The sequence below is a fragment of the Gallus gallus genome, chromosome 2 (genome assembly GCF_016699485.2).
Source record: "Gallus gallus isolate bGalGal1 chromosome 2, bGalGal1.mat.broiler.GRCg7b, whole genome shotgun sequence".
Classification (NCBI taxonomy): domain Eukaryota; kingdom Metazoa; phylum Chordata; class Aves; order Galliformes; family Phasianidae; genus Gallus; species Gallus gallus.
This window is the reverse complement of record NC_052533.1, coordinates 41,816,212-41,831,195: the sequence shown is the minus strand read 5'-3', so window position 1 is coordinate 41,831,195 and position 14,984 is coordinate 41,816,212. Positions and strand designations below refer to the sequence as shown.

General features: G+C 40.5%; 1 protein-coding gene across 9 annotated transcripts in view; it reads left to right on the top strand.

Moving 5' to 3' along the window:
• The window catches only part of CPNE4 (copine 4), a 340,611-nt gene extending 328,255 nt beyond the window's left edge, over positions 1 to 12,356 (top strand). For all 9 annotated transcript variants that reach the window (XM_040696670.2, XM_040696668.1, XM_040696669.1 and 6 more), the window contains 3 exons: positions 3,474 to 3,607; positions 5,788 to 6,024; positions 11,702 to 12,356. In XM_040696670.2, coding sequence (XP_040552604.1) covers positions 3,474 to 3,607; positions 5,788 to 6,024; positions 11,702 to 11,833 — 503 coding nt within the window. In that variant the 3' untranslated portion in view covers positions 11,834 to 12,356. The remainder of the gene's footprint in view (positions 1 to 3,473; positions 3,608 to 5,787; positions 6,025 to 11,701) is intronic.
• The last annotated feature ends 2,628 nt before the right edge of the window (positions 12,357 to 14,984 follow it).

Genomic DNA, 14,984 nt, shown 5'->3' with positions numbered 1-14,984 from the left:
TCTTGAGGAATGAAATCCGTTTCTTTGTGGAAGTAGTGACCTTTTACTGACACACAGGAGGGTTAAGCATCACTCTACATTGAATAGGGATTGTGTTAAAATGTCAGCTCTTTAATGAGCAGAAGAGTGATTAACGTAAGGATCAAGTGTTTCTTATTTCAGTAAATCCCTCGTATCCTACCTGACTGAAAAAAAAAAGTATATTTTTAATTCTACATGAGAGGAATTCTGTCCTGAGATTCTGTCTACCACTCCCCTGGGGGACCTTGACAGGCTTGAGAGGCACATTTGTGCAAATCTCATCAAGTCCGACTGCAAGGCCCTACACCTGGGTTGGAGCAATCCCAAACACAAACACAGTCTGGGCAGAGAATGGATTGAGAGCAGACTTGAGGAGAAGGTCTTGGGAATGTTAGTGAATGAGTAGCTCAACATGAACCAGCAGTGCATGCTTGCAGTCCAGAAAGCCAACTGGATCCTGGGCTTAATCAAAAGCAGCATGACCGGCAGGGTGAGGGAGGGGATTGTCCCCCTCTGCTCCGCCCCACGTTCAGCGCTACATTCAGTTCTAGGCCCCAGCATAAGGTCATAGGTCTGTTAGAGTGTTTCCAGAGGAGGTCCATGAGGATGCTCAGAGGGCTGGAGCACCTCTGCTACAGAGACAGATGGAGAGAACTGGGCTTGTTCAGCCTGGAGAAGACAAAGTTCTGGGGAGACCTTATAGTAGCTTTCCAGTACCCAAAGAAGACCTACAGAAAAGATGAGGAGGAACTTTTTTCAAGAGTATGTAATGATAGAACAAAGGATAATGACTTTAAACTAAAAGAGAGGAGATTTAGATTAGATGGAAGGAAGAAATCCTTCAGTCAGGGTGGTGAGGCACTGGCACAGGCTGCCCAGAGGAGCTATGGATTTCTCTAGCCCTGGAAGTGTTCAAGACCAGGTTGGATGGGTCTTTGGGCAACCTAGTGGAAGGGGTCCCTTCCCATGGCAGGGGGGTTGGAACTGGATGGTCTTTAGGGTCCCTTCCAACCCAAGCCATTCTATGATTCTGTGAAAACCCATCAAGACTAATGAAGAGGCCTGTGCTTGCATAATAACAAATGGGGACATCCTACGGTCAGTGGAACCTTCCTTATAGTTCATATATGGGTTGGAGAGAGCCCTGCCTGGCTCTGCAAATAATACACTCTGTGTGTTACAGACTCTTCTGTAACTGCAGCATAGCTAGGCAATGCCCAGGTAACCTAATACTCAGTACCCCTGATATTGAGTCCAGAGTAACTGAAGCAGCACAGAGTTCAGCATGGGATAAACATAAAATCAGAATCATGAGCGGATTTTGTAGCCCCCAGAAAACACACTTAATATCTGTAGAGACAAGGCTAGAGCAGTAGGCCCATACAAGCTTCAGTATCTCTTTGGACTCATTTGTAAACATACCTGTACATTCAAAAGAAATGCATATTTTCAGTTTACTTGCTTGTAAATTGAGAATATTTGACATAAAGATCAATAGAATACATAAAATATGGATATTTGCACATTTTTTCCCCTACTACCGTTTCTATTCAGAAAAAAACAGTATTTATAGTTTTGTTTATTTATAGTACTTACAGTACAATATGTTTATAGTCTTATATTTAGTATTTACTTATTTACATACAATCTTATAGTCTTTATTGTTTGAGGAAGAAAATGACAGCATCTAATCTGAATAAATGCTTCTACACATACATGCATTCTTCTACACACATATGTGCACATTCTTACTCTGTATTTCATTAGAGCTATTGAAAGTGGATTCAGATTTAAAAAGTAAAGGGATGAATTGTGAAGAAAGATACGTCATTGGCTTTGCCTAAAAGGAAAGGGTCCAAGAAAAGTAAGCTGCAAGGTAAACCACTCTCATATCCTTTTGGATTTGGATATAGGAGGAAAGTTTCAGTAATATATATAGGAGGAAATATTTCTGAAAGATACTGAACTGAGACTACATACAAAGTATATGTTTCTAGAACGTGCTTACTTCTAGGATGAAAGCAACTTCTGACATGAACCACGCTAGGTCTATTTAGACTACAGGAAATAAGTTTAATCTCATACTATTTTAATGCATAAATTAAAAACACATTGTATCATGCCAGCATCTTAGGATTTATGAGGCCTTTGTGCAAGACCTGTAAGTATATATAATGAAGTCTTAGTGGGTTTAAAACTGGGAGTCAACAAAGGACTCATTTTGCAATATGCAGTTTAGTTAGTGGAATTACCAAGGGAAATTTTGTACCTTTATTCCACATTTAAGCAATCATAGCTATAATTGGAGAGTTTTCGTTTATCTGTGAGCACTGCAATGGAAGAATGTGTTTGTAACTATCTACAAAGAGAGAAGACTGTGTTCCCCACCAGTTCATCATAGGAGGTTCGGGTGTATCATTGTCAAGTAATTGCAGCTACCTTTGATTTGTTAGTAATGGATCCACACTCATATATCCTGTAAACATGACTGAGTAAAATCTCACGAGTGAGCCAGTCTTGGTGCAAACTGAAACTGGCTCAGGATCTCACTGAAGCCATTTCATTCTTCAGCATTCTTTACACAGCTCTTCAATCTGTCATTTTCTTTCCAACTTTAGACCTCTAATCCTCTAGGTCTGGTAAGCTGGGATTCTGTCTGTGGAGGCTAACGTGCATCACTTCAAGAAATGCTTCTTCTCAATGATTGAAAACTCCAATTCTCATTCTGTGATCTGTCAAGTGTGTCAGCAGAAGCCTGTTCTCCTTGGTCTGGCTATATATCCTGAAATGAAAAAGCCATAAATAGCTAGTTCTCCATCAAAACTTATTGACTAAAGCTCATTTTTCTTAGACTGGAAAGCATCCTTCTATTTATTCCAAGATTTCACAGTTTTTGGTCACAGCTGAATTCAACCTATGAGTAATTATGCAAATTCACCCTGAAAAACTGTTCTCCTAGCACAGGGGAGTTAGGGATTTGCAAAGATGTTTGAGTTCCTTGACAGCTTTAGATCATAAGTGCAAAGGGTAGGTTTGTTGGTAACTACCATGATAAGCAGAAATAAATATCTACCTGTAGACAAAGAAAGAGAAGTGTTGAAAGGTTTTTCATTTGTGCCTACTCTCTTAGCATGAATGTCAGCTGATGATCAGCAAATAATCACTTACACCTTGAAATGAGAAGAATGAAACCTATGGCATTGCAAGCTAATACCTGGAAAATAGGCATTAAACACTGCTGGGAAGAAGCATGGTATAATGAATTACCTATTACAAACCAGATTCAAGGCAGCTAGAGGCAGCTTCTCAGAAATTATCTCAAATTGTTAGTGCTTGCTTTTTTGTGTGAATTTTGAATTTACCCATTAAGAACCTGCCTTTTATTTACACTTCAAACAAGCATGATATTGGTGATGTGGTCATATTTGCTTTTTTGTATCTTTTCCTACCAGGAATACAAGGTGTTGTGGAGGCTTATCAGAGCTGCCTTCCAAAGCTGCAGCTCTATGGGCCAACAAACATTGCTCCCATCATCCAGAAGGTGGCAAAATCAGCATCAGAGGAGACCAACACCAAGGAAGCCTCGGTAAGGGCATGATGCTTTGTTCTTGCCCTGTCTCATAGGCCAACACAATAGGATCTTTCAGTGTATATTAATAACGCCTTACCAGCTTTTATCAACTACCTTCACAGAAGTCACTTTTGAGTCTATGGCAACTGGAGCGGTGTGTCTAACCTTCACATCTTTGGTAGTCACGACTTTGAATTCTTACCCCATTGTTCTGTTTCCTGTAACACTCATGTCTTCGCAGAGGAAATATAAATGGCAGGACTAGGGTTACAAAAATGCAGGGGTCAAGCTCTAACTGTTCTCATTATGCAAGTAGACGAGTTCAGGTGTTTCTCTACACAGACTACCTATTTTCAAATACCTTGCAGAAACTGTACTAGAATTTATTTATTTATTTATTTTGAGAGCTAAGTGTTGTGTTTTGTTTTTTTTCCAGCCATTCCTCTGATACAGTAATACAGTTTTCAATTTACAATTACAGACATGCAGTACTATGTGCCTTTTGGAAATAAGAAGACAAGTCTGTTAGCCTGCATCAGATAGATGCATGACAGATTTATTGGGCTGTAAGACTTAAATATATATGTTGTGTAACATACCTCTACGAAATGCTTTAGGCTTACTTTTTTTCCTGTTTTCCAGACAGAATGGGAGAAAGGGGGAGTGAGAGAATGGGAGAAAGTATGTAAGCAAGTAGGTTTGAAACATCTACCAATGTAGAGCAGTGCTGTGGGAGTCAGGGATGTAACAGATAACTCATGTCCTGCAGCAAGAAAAATGATCATATATAGGAACAGAACAGAGATGTACATTGACATGCATCCCATTACCAGTCTTGGAGCTTTCCCTAAGCTTTCCAGTTAAAGCAGAATTTCCCAAACATTTCTGTTCATGCTCGTGATTGCCACTTCATTACAATTTGCAGTGTATTGATACTATTTAGAATCTCAGTCCTACAGTGGTGAATTGCTATATTTGTATTTCCATACCCAGCTATTCTGGAGGTGGCTCACGCTGTTCCCAGTGCTGTCTCTGAGCTATTATGTCGCATTTAATAAAATGCTTCATTTTTCTAAACCTAAGCTTCCCCACTTTCTGTTTGTTTGAAAATCAAATTAATTTGTAGCATGACTTTTCAAGATGAAGTTACCTCTCTGTGTATTTTGTTTTAGTCATGGCAGGAGGTGATGAACAGAACTCTGTGTGAGTTTGCGTAGCTGTATATAAATAAACTGTAATGATGTTTTCTGTTGGTACTGCTCGTGCAGAGTGACCAAATTCTATGACCTGTTCATTTCTCTTATTAATGCACATTTGTTAAATGGCTCCAGCTGCCTAACTATTCATAAAGGACCCATGTGAGAGCTGCTTTTTCCCATTACCAAGTGAAGATGTAATAGCCTATTTGATCCCAGTCCAGTGAGCCTTGGACTATTGGGAAAGAAATGACAAGCACAGAAAATTGCTTGCTCTCCTTCAGAGAATGAGAAAACCTCTCCTAAGGGCTGTATTTAAAGTGTTTGAAAATGGATATTTTCCTTTCTGCACATGCCCTGCCTCTTCTCAGGGACAACATCGCTCTGCAGAATACAGCAGACCTGCCATGGTGGGGTGCTTCTCCCACAGGCACCAGTGGGTCATCCTCCAGTTTGCAGGTGGCTGCACCCATCCCACTTGCCTGTTAGCAAGCCTCCTCTGCAAAGTGCTGTCATAACCTCCCTGACACCTCTGCTACAAGCTCGTAACGCTTCAATACCCCATTACTCTCTGCCTCCCACTGGTTCCCAAGGGGAAAAAAGTAATCAGAAACTGTCAGCACAAGTGACTGTGCAGCAGATGGAAAATAAGGCTGGTGAGGATATCAGGACTCTTCCAGATTTCCCAGCCAATGTCTTACTCTGTCCGCCCTAGCAGCTAGAACCCCCCTTTTCTGCCCTGTACATCCCTTGGCTCCCACCAGGTCCGGGAACTGATGTGAACTACAGCCAAGCTGCAGCAGAGGAGAGATTAGCAACTGATGAGGTTTGGCTGGAAAACGCACTTAACATTTGAGTCATTATAATGGCTCTTTTCTCTTTTAAAAATCTGTGATTGACAGTTTTCAGAAAGAATTCTATACAAAAAAAAAAAAAAAAGAAAGAAAGGGCTTTGAAAGATGAACTAATTTTTTTTTACTTCTTGTCCAACAACTTCAGCAATATTTCATCTTGCTCATTCTGACGGATGGCGTCATCACAGACATGGCTGACACCAGGGAGGCCATTGTCCATGCCTCCCACCTTCCCATGTCAGTCATCATCGTCGGGGTGGGAAACGCTGATTTCAGTGACATGCAGATGCTGGATGGCGATGATGGGATCCTGAGGTCTCCCAAGGGCGAGCCTGTGCTTCGAGACATTGTCCAGTTTGTGCCATTTAGGAACTTCAAACACGTAAGCTGACTTTTCCATCCATTCTGCTGAAGGGTGAATGTATAAACATGTAGTGAATGGTCCCCGGGGCTAGGCCTATCGTTGGTTGAAAATACAGTATATAAAGTATACAGTAAGTCAATGGCATTATTGTGTCAGAAACGAAAACAAAACAAAACCAAATACAGAATGAATGTTCCTCATCGGTGACATGGTTGGGAAAGAAGAGATGAGAAAATCCTTGTGCTTCTTGTGGTGCCGGTCCTTATGTCCACTTCCTCTCTGATTTTAGTTTGGTTTGTCTCCCTGTCTTATTTTCCCTGATGTCTCTTTTCCATTCTGTTTTCACATGTTCTGTTAGGGCTGTTGTATTGCATTCCCATATATGTACATTGTCCCTTCATTTCCACAGAGAGATGAAATGGCTGCAGATTTGCACTCAGCGGTTTCCCCAGGAGGCTGCTTCCTTATTGACATTCAGATCCCTAAATTCTCAAAGACAGAACAATCTCCCCAGAGCATCCTGGTTGCCTGCAAACCTTTCCTCAAGTTCTGTACAAGAATACGGCCAAGAACGTGCTGTTACTAAGAGTTCCCTGTGCCTTCAGCCAGCTATTCCCATGTAGCCCAATGTGGTGTAGGAGACACACTGGGAGAGGTGATAGACCCAGCACTGACATGCCAAGTTTGAAGTAATCCCTTGGCCCTGCACTTTCCTCCTCAGTCACCTGCTGCCATTGCAGCAAATTGTGTCCCGGGGACATTTTCAGCACCTGGGTAGAGGCACAGAAGATTTTCCTCCAAAAGATACTTTTTTCAGTGTTCTTTTCCTCTATATGAACATCTGGAATGGATGCAGTTCATCAGTGATGCTGATTCCATTCTTTTCCCCTCTATTTTCCCATCTTTCTCTCCCCTCTCCCCTCATTCCTTCTGTGATATTTAATCATTTTTCATTACTGTTTTTAATTCGCCTTAGTCTAGAAAGGATATCCTCAGTACTGGATTAGAAAATTCTTTTACCCTACAGTTCACCTGTTCCATTTTCATCATGAAAGAGCCCTTCTCAAGCTGCTCTCGTTCTCTTAGTTCTGGATTTGTCACACGTAGGTTTTCAGTTCTGGGTTGGTTTTGGTCTGCATATGGATTTACACTGTTAACATTTCTTTAGTTTTTCTGGTCTTTTTGATACTCCCAAAATACCTTCATTTTATTCTTCTCAAGAGTTGTTGCTTTTTCTCTCTTTGAAATAAACTGTTGCCATGTTTGCCATAGCTGTGGACACCCTTCTTACTTTCACAGAATCTACTGACAAATCAGTGAGAGACTTGTTCTCTTTTTCCCTTTACCACTATGTAAAGGACGTATCCTCGTATGATGTAAACCTCACCCTGTGCTATTAGACCACACTAAATGGTGGCAGGTTGCCTCTGAATTGTAGATATGTACATTTTGTGTTGACAGCTCTGCTCAGCCACCTATTAAGTATTTGCTGGAACAAAGTATGAGCATGACTTGCTCATAGCTCACAATTCTTCTTCATCAGATAATCACAAGTGTACGGTGCTGCACCAGTCTATTGTGAAAGTGTCAAGAGGCAAGTTATTTATGGACTGGTGCTAGAACTGCTTTCAATTAGCTGAAAAATGTTTCTGCAAGGAACTGGCAAATCCAGCTGCCTTTGTTAAATTTAGTTTCACTTTGTGACTTTATAACAAAGTTGAAATCGTCCTTGATTGGATAGATTAATGCTGACAGTTGCAGCTCTGCTTGGGCGCTGAATATTTTGTGCCTTATGTTAACTTCTCAGTGATTCTAAATGTTACTTTAATTGCGAGCATTGGTCAAATGGCAAGTGTATCTTATTTTGAGCTGTTGTAGATTAACTACCCCAGTATTGGGAGAGGACAGCAATCTTAAAAAATCATTGCTCTTGTTAAATAGAGATATTTTTCTCCCCCTTTCTCTCAGTAATGGGGATAATATAGCTTTAGAGATAGATAATGTGTTTGCTATATCACAAATGCCAATATATCTTATACAACTTGATATTTAATCTGTATATCATGATCTTTCAGCATTTCAACAAATGTCAGTGTAATGGATGAGTGCCCATAACAGCGGCCACTTCTGCTTGAATTTCTTTGTTGTGGAAGCATCCCAGATTATATCTCCCTGGACAAACTGACATTCACAGCCATCTTTCTTACTTATCCTCAGCATGACCAAAAGGCCATGCCTGTTGCATCAACAAGTGGAATAATTTTTGATAATAGAAATGACTGTGATGTTTTGAATTTGTTTTTTTTTTCCCCCCCCCCCACAGAAGAATGCAGATTTAACCCAAAATTGGGTTTGTCAGATCACTTCTAATCACATACAAGAATTACCATAAATGAGCATATTACATTTTACAGCTTTAGGAAAAAGATGCATTTAATTAAAAATCACCTCTCTTCTGTCAATTTTTGTCATTTTTTTTACCTTGTGTTTAGTTTTGCTACTTTGTATGTTCAGCTCTTCAAGTAGGGAAAAGAAAAAGGTGAACAATTTCATTAGAAAGACTACATATCATGTTTTGTAAGGTTTATAGATCTTTCCACTAAGTCAGGTATTTATTTATGCCTGAATCCATATTGCCTGTACTACTGACGGAAGGAAGGATGTTACGGGATGTTATTTGTGAGCAATTATTTTTTGATGTGATGGAATAGTAAACCCAAACTCATTTTGAGTCAAACTAAACAATATTTTTTTCATTGCTTCAGTTCTCAGGTCAGCCTGCAACTCAGAATCTCATATGTATTGAAGGAGATGAAAAATAACGTTGCCAAAAGCTGCCTCTGTGAGAAAATCGAAATGAGGGAGAAGGGAGTTCTAAAAATAACCTACAGATAAACTTATCAAATAAGAGGGATTCTGGCTTTAAGGAAGGCTCTGATCCTTTGCAGCACTCATACATACATTTAAGTCAGTTAGTTACAGTTATTCACATACCTTAAACTTCATAGCCCCATTCGGTGTTTTACTGGCTCAAGACCAGAGATAGAAAGTTTTATTATTGGGGTTTAATCTTCTTCTACGTGATGTCCTGTATCAAGAGTACTTCAGTAAAGTATTAATCATAATTGTATTGATTCCTAGCAGATCTGTAGTTGCAGCTCCAGCTCAATCCATTCACAATGATACTTTATGAGCTGATTTTTCTGCATTTAAAAAGCATGATGTATTTACTGTGCACAACGTGGATGCAGCAAATAGGTAGTATTGCACTCTGCATTGTGTTTAATTACAAAGCATGACAACTGTAACTTAATAACACCTATCACAAACAAGTGGGGAAAGCATAGTTCTTCACCACTGCAGAGAGCAGTGTTTTGCACTATGCATTGTAATTAAAGATTATGCATAGTAAAGCTGTAGAATGGAATCAGCAGTCATTTGTAATATATACCAATTATCATCAGAGGGGATTATTCTCTTGCTGCTGAGTGTACTAGCCATCAGATGAGAACTATTCATCTTGAGGTGTTTCTTTCTAGGTTGCTCTTCAAGCATAGCATTTAAACAGTGGTGAAAATGTTACAGAAGATTTGTGTGTTAAGAGGCCAGTGGAGGTAACTTAAACAGTACTGCTGAACTGGGCTGGTTTTTAGCTTGGAAGCTGTTGGGTCTGTTTCTTACTTACACAAGTGCTGCTTTGCACCATCCAGAAGTGAGAGTGCTTCACCACGCAACAGTGCTTTATGTACAGGTGGCCTGAACTGGCAGGAAATCATCCTTCACCGTGTTTGGCGTTGCTCCCTAGTAAAAAGAGCCCCAGGACCAACAGGCATCACCACCATGGTGGGGCAGCAATGCATGACAACATAAGTGAGGCACAGGTAGCTTGTTGGCCTGTGGGCACAGCAGGCATAATAGCTTAAACCTCAGCAAAAGGCTCCTCACTTCTCATGCACACTGAGTGAGGGGTACAGGCACTAGAGAGACAAGTAGCATCAGGAAAATGGTGCAGAGATGAACACTGGGCCCATGTTCAGACATGCGGGCTGTGTGTGTAATCCAGGGAAGCTGGTGGCAAGCGTCCCTGCCCAGCATCTTTAGGCACAGAGCAGAGTGGAGTTGTGCTTGTAGTGCTGGCCCAGCTTCCCCCACTCCCCGTTTTACCCTTCATGTACAGTTGTATTTCTAGTAAAATAGCACAGAGACAAGTTAAGGTACATACAGTGTTACCGCACTAGGAGGGAGATTTAAAAAACAATACTTCTCAGTGGTAACATAGAAATGAACTATTTGCCTGACTCCAAGGAGCATTTTCTGCTGATTTCAGTGAGAACAGATTTAGACAAGAGCAGGGCAACTGTGAAAAACTGTGTAAAATAAATGCGTCCTGCTGCCTTGTAACACCTGGGAACAGCTGCTGTGCTGTCACACAAGGCATGGGTTCTGCTCTGCCAGTTTGTTTCTGCAGAATTGTTCCAGACTGTTGCCCAATCATATATTTTGGTATAAATGTCTCAATGTGGAAATACTGATCCATTTTATTCATTACTACTCACAGAAGTGACTCAAGATACCAAAATACAAAAGACAAAAATAGTTTTATTTATACTTTTTCTAGCACTGCTATACTATAATATTTGATAGTAGAATTTATAATGCCCATGGGTTTTCTACACCCCTGGGTTAACATGCCTGAGGATAATTTAACGTGTATATCTTATGTAAGCCTAAATGTAAGACTGAAAGAATAAGGATCGTACCTCATGAAAGAGAGCAGGGCAATAAGTCAGTCAGCACAACTGCTCTGTGAAAAGCCAGGTTTGAATACTATCTGAAAGCACTACAGACAGGGAAAAGGGATGTGTTCATTAATTTGGGAAATAGTGTTTGGCACGCAGAAGAAAATGTAATCCAGCCACCTGCTAAGGAGTTCCCCTGGATCAGCTGAGCTGCAGTGTGTTGTACCTGGAGATAAATATAGCAGCTTAAACCTCTCAGATTGAACTTCAAGCATTTGCATTTTTTCCTACGTTTCTGAGGTAGGCTCAGAAGGGAGCAGTCGGGTAGGCTGACTCACAGGATCTTATAGGAATCAGTCAGTTCTTACAGGAGTTGTTTCTGGGTGATGCCCACCCTATGAATGTTGCAGGAAGAGCTTTAAAGCCTCCACAAAACCTGGGAATTAAACCTTTTCAGGCAATGATTTAGATCCAGTGAAAAAGTAAAAAAGAAAAGCATTTTTATTTGAATTATAAACTTCCCCAGCCATTAAAACACTGTACCAGCACCTGAAGATCAGAGTACTGATGAAGGCCTCTCATCACACGGATGTCCACCCACATTCAGTGTGAAGTTCTGCAGGGTCCCTCAGTGAGTACTGGTGAGTGTAGACTTTTCAGAGCATCTCATCATGATACGGTGCTCTCTGAGCGCAGTGAAGTTAAGGACAACAGGTGCCTCAGCCTTGAACTTAGAAGAGTCCAGATGGATCTGAAAACATGCAGAGCACTTTTGGCTATAGCGTACTTCTAAGTGGCCTTGTGTACGTGCCCGGACTGACCTACAAAATGAGTTTCGTGGTGCCACTCTGTACCATAAGTCTTGTCTTCATCTTGTGGCTCCAATGCCTCTAAAACCCGTGGCACTTCTAGCACAGAGACAGGTTAACATTTGTGTTTTCTACCGTTTCCTGCAGGCCTCCCCGGCTGCTCTAGCAAAAAGCGTTTTGGCCGAAGTTCCAAACCAAGTCGTGGACTATTACAATGGCAAAGGGATAAAACCAAAATGTGTGTCAGAGTACGAGTCTTCCAGGACACTAGCTCCATGAACCTGCCTGCACTCTTTTACAAAACTAAAAGAAAAAAAAAAAAAAGAGAGAGAGAGAGAAATGCTACTGTCTACAACTACTGTACTTAAAAATGAAACAAACAAAAAGAATAGCACGTTTTGGTGATTTTTAACTAAAATAACCTTTTTGTTTGTTTGTTTGTTTTTTGCATGTGTAGCCCAAAGGCTTAAACCTGTTAAGCGGTGGTATTGTTGACAACTTTTTATGAGGAAAAAACGTCCAGGAAAAAAAAAAACAAAAAACAAAAAAACAAAAGTGAACTCTTTACATTGCAGCATGTCTCCTTGAAATAAGAAGTTATCTGTATCTGTTTTTTATACAGGTTTGTTGAAATTTTGCTAAATTTCTTATCTTTACACTATAAAGCATTTTGAAATATTTATTGAGAGTCGATAGCCAAAGTGTATTTGGTTTAATCTGCTATGAACTGAGAGATTTTTCAAAATGGCAGATGCATGAACTGTATTTTGCATGTTTAAAATAAAAACAACACAATTTTGCAGCTGTTGTCTTTATTTCTCTCTCTGCCACAACAGTCTTTATTTCTCTCGCTGCCTGCTTTCAACTTCTGCATTCCAACAAAGGGGTAATCGATTATTTCAAGAGATATCTAGTCCTGAGCATGGGCATTTCTAACATTACCAGTTTGTAACATGGGTACCCAAACACTCCCACTCAGTCTGTGGCCTGAGCAGCAATTTTTCAAAAGCCTGACACATCCGTACAGGGCGTTCAGACCATGGCTGTGAACAGATCTGGCTTGGAGGGCATGATGCATCAGGACTGCATGAAAAAATATGCCCACGTAATCCAAACGATCTGGCTGGCTTTCCAACGCGTTGGTTTTGGCTACCCAGATTTAGAACCTATTATGTTTGGGAATTCTTGTTTTGTTTCATTTTTGTTTTGTTTTCTTTTTAATCTTGCACCCAATATCCAACTTCGTGTGACACACTGTCTAAAAGAAATTTTGCAGGGCCCGATTTTGTGGCAACTAAAAATTGAAACTTCTCACACAGCTGTTGTGTATGATAGAAGAACTGATTGCGTATCAGAAAAACATATGAGAGCAAACAAGAACACATTAGCAGTGGATTGATTTTTCCATTGAAATATACACCAAAAATATTGGTGAAAATATATTCACCGATGAAGAAATCAGATCAGTGTTATTCTTAGTGTTTGAATTTTGGCTACTTCATTTGCTAGAAGACAACAGAGAAATATGTAACTTGTTCAAAGTTAAGGATAATGTTTGACCAAAAATATTTTTTTGTGGGATTGCCTAAAGGGCATAGCTTTGGATGAGTTCACTTTGGATGAGTTCACTTTCAACTCCCATCGAAGTGAATACATTTGTGTTGAGTTCCAGAAGAAGCCATCTGGGGCCAGTGTTGAATACTCTGGAAAAAAACTCACTTGCAAGCAGGCTTTTTTGGTTCCAGAAATACATATTTTTCATTGAGTTTGCAAAAAATGTAGAACTCTAATTCCCTTGTTCTCATTTAGAAGTAAATTCCATGAGATCGGCTTTGATGGATGATTTTGTACCATAAAATAAAGGCCGCAGGATAGCCAAGATACATGAAGCTGTCTTCCCAGCACATTCAGTCTGCTCAATCTATCTCCCGCGGAGCAATCTTTCACGCTTCCTAGTAAAGATTTCTTCAGGTGATCAGGTATTGAACAGCAGCCAGTTTTACTTGGTAATATGTATAAACTGTGTGAAGATGACCCAACTGATAGATCTCAAATCAGAGCCATTCTGCCAAGTTATCTTATCTAAGACACCTGTAGCTTCTTATTCCCCTTTCCCCCCTTTTTCGTTTTCTTCCCAGTTCTCAGAAGGAGTATTTCTCTACTGTTAAAGCACATGGCTGAAAAATCAATGGATCAATGCTCTTTGCTCCTCTATAATATTATTTTGTAATCTTGGGAACATTGTTTAACTTTCCTGCACCTCACGTACCTCGTCTGCAAAGTGAAGATCACTGCCATCACCTCATAGAATCATAGAGTCATAGAATCATAGAATGGCCTGGGTTGAAAAGGACCACAGTGATCATCTAGTTTAACCCCCCTTGCTATGGGCATTTTCACCAACCACCAGACCAGGCTGCCCAGAGCCACATCCAGCCTGGCCTTGAATGCCTCCAGGGATGGGGCATCCACAACCTCCTTGGGCAACCTGTTCCAGTGCGTCACCACCCTCTGTGTGAAAAACTTCCTCCTAAACTGTCATAGTGGTACTGGGGGATTTTTGTATTTGAAATGTGTTTTGAGATCCTCAGAGGCATGATGGTGCTCTTGTAACATAATATTACTTCACCTGGCCATGGATTCAGAGATGCAGAGAGCAGCTGAGGAGGGGCTAGCCCCTTTTGTTATTGTTTGCCAGACTGAAGGAAAGGAAAACAAAAGTGTTCGGCAAGAAAATACAGAAATTGTAGACTGTTGATTTGTAGACTGTTCACAGTTGCATGCAATCAAGGATTTACTGCTTGACCTTGGCAGAGGTGTTAAAATGAGCATCAATAATGCAGCATCACACATGGTTTCAGTGGTTATTGTATGCTGAGTTATGTAACTCACCAGTCACCTTCATGTATGTAGATGGTCTACATAAGTGTCTGAAGACAATCATAGCTGCTACAGATCTTTCTGTTTACTTCACATGATCCACATCATACATGCTGTCTGCTTAAAAACCAAACATCACCAGTGGGGACAGAGATCTGCAGTTGTGCACCAGCCCTCAAGGTATTTCAAAGAACACCTCCATGATACTGAAAGCCCAATTGGAAATCTCCCTCATTCTGTACAAATTCCAGCGAGTCAAACAAGCATGCATAATAATCATAGAATAACAAAATGGTTTGGGTTGGAAGGGACATTAAAGCTCACTCAGACCCAACCCCCTGCCATGGGTAGGGCTGCCACCCACCGGATCAGGCTGCCCAGGCCCCCATCCAACCTGGCCTTCAGAATCTCCAGGGATTTCCTAAAAAAGAAATGAAGAAATGAAAGAATTTGCAGTGTCTCAGGTGATGCAGTGCAAAAGGATGGTATTGGCTTTGTGCAGAGTAGTATCATTAAATATATGAATATATCAATGAAATGATACTTAGGG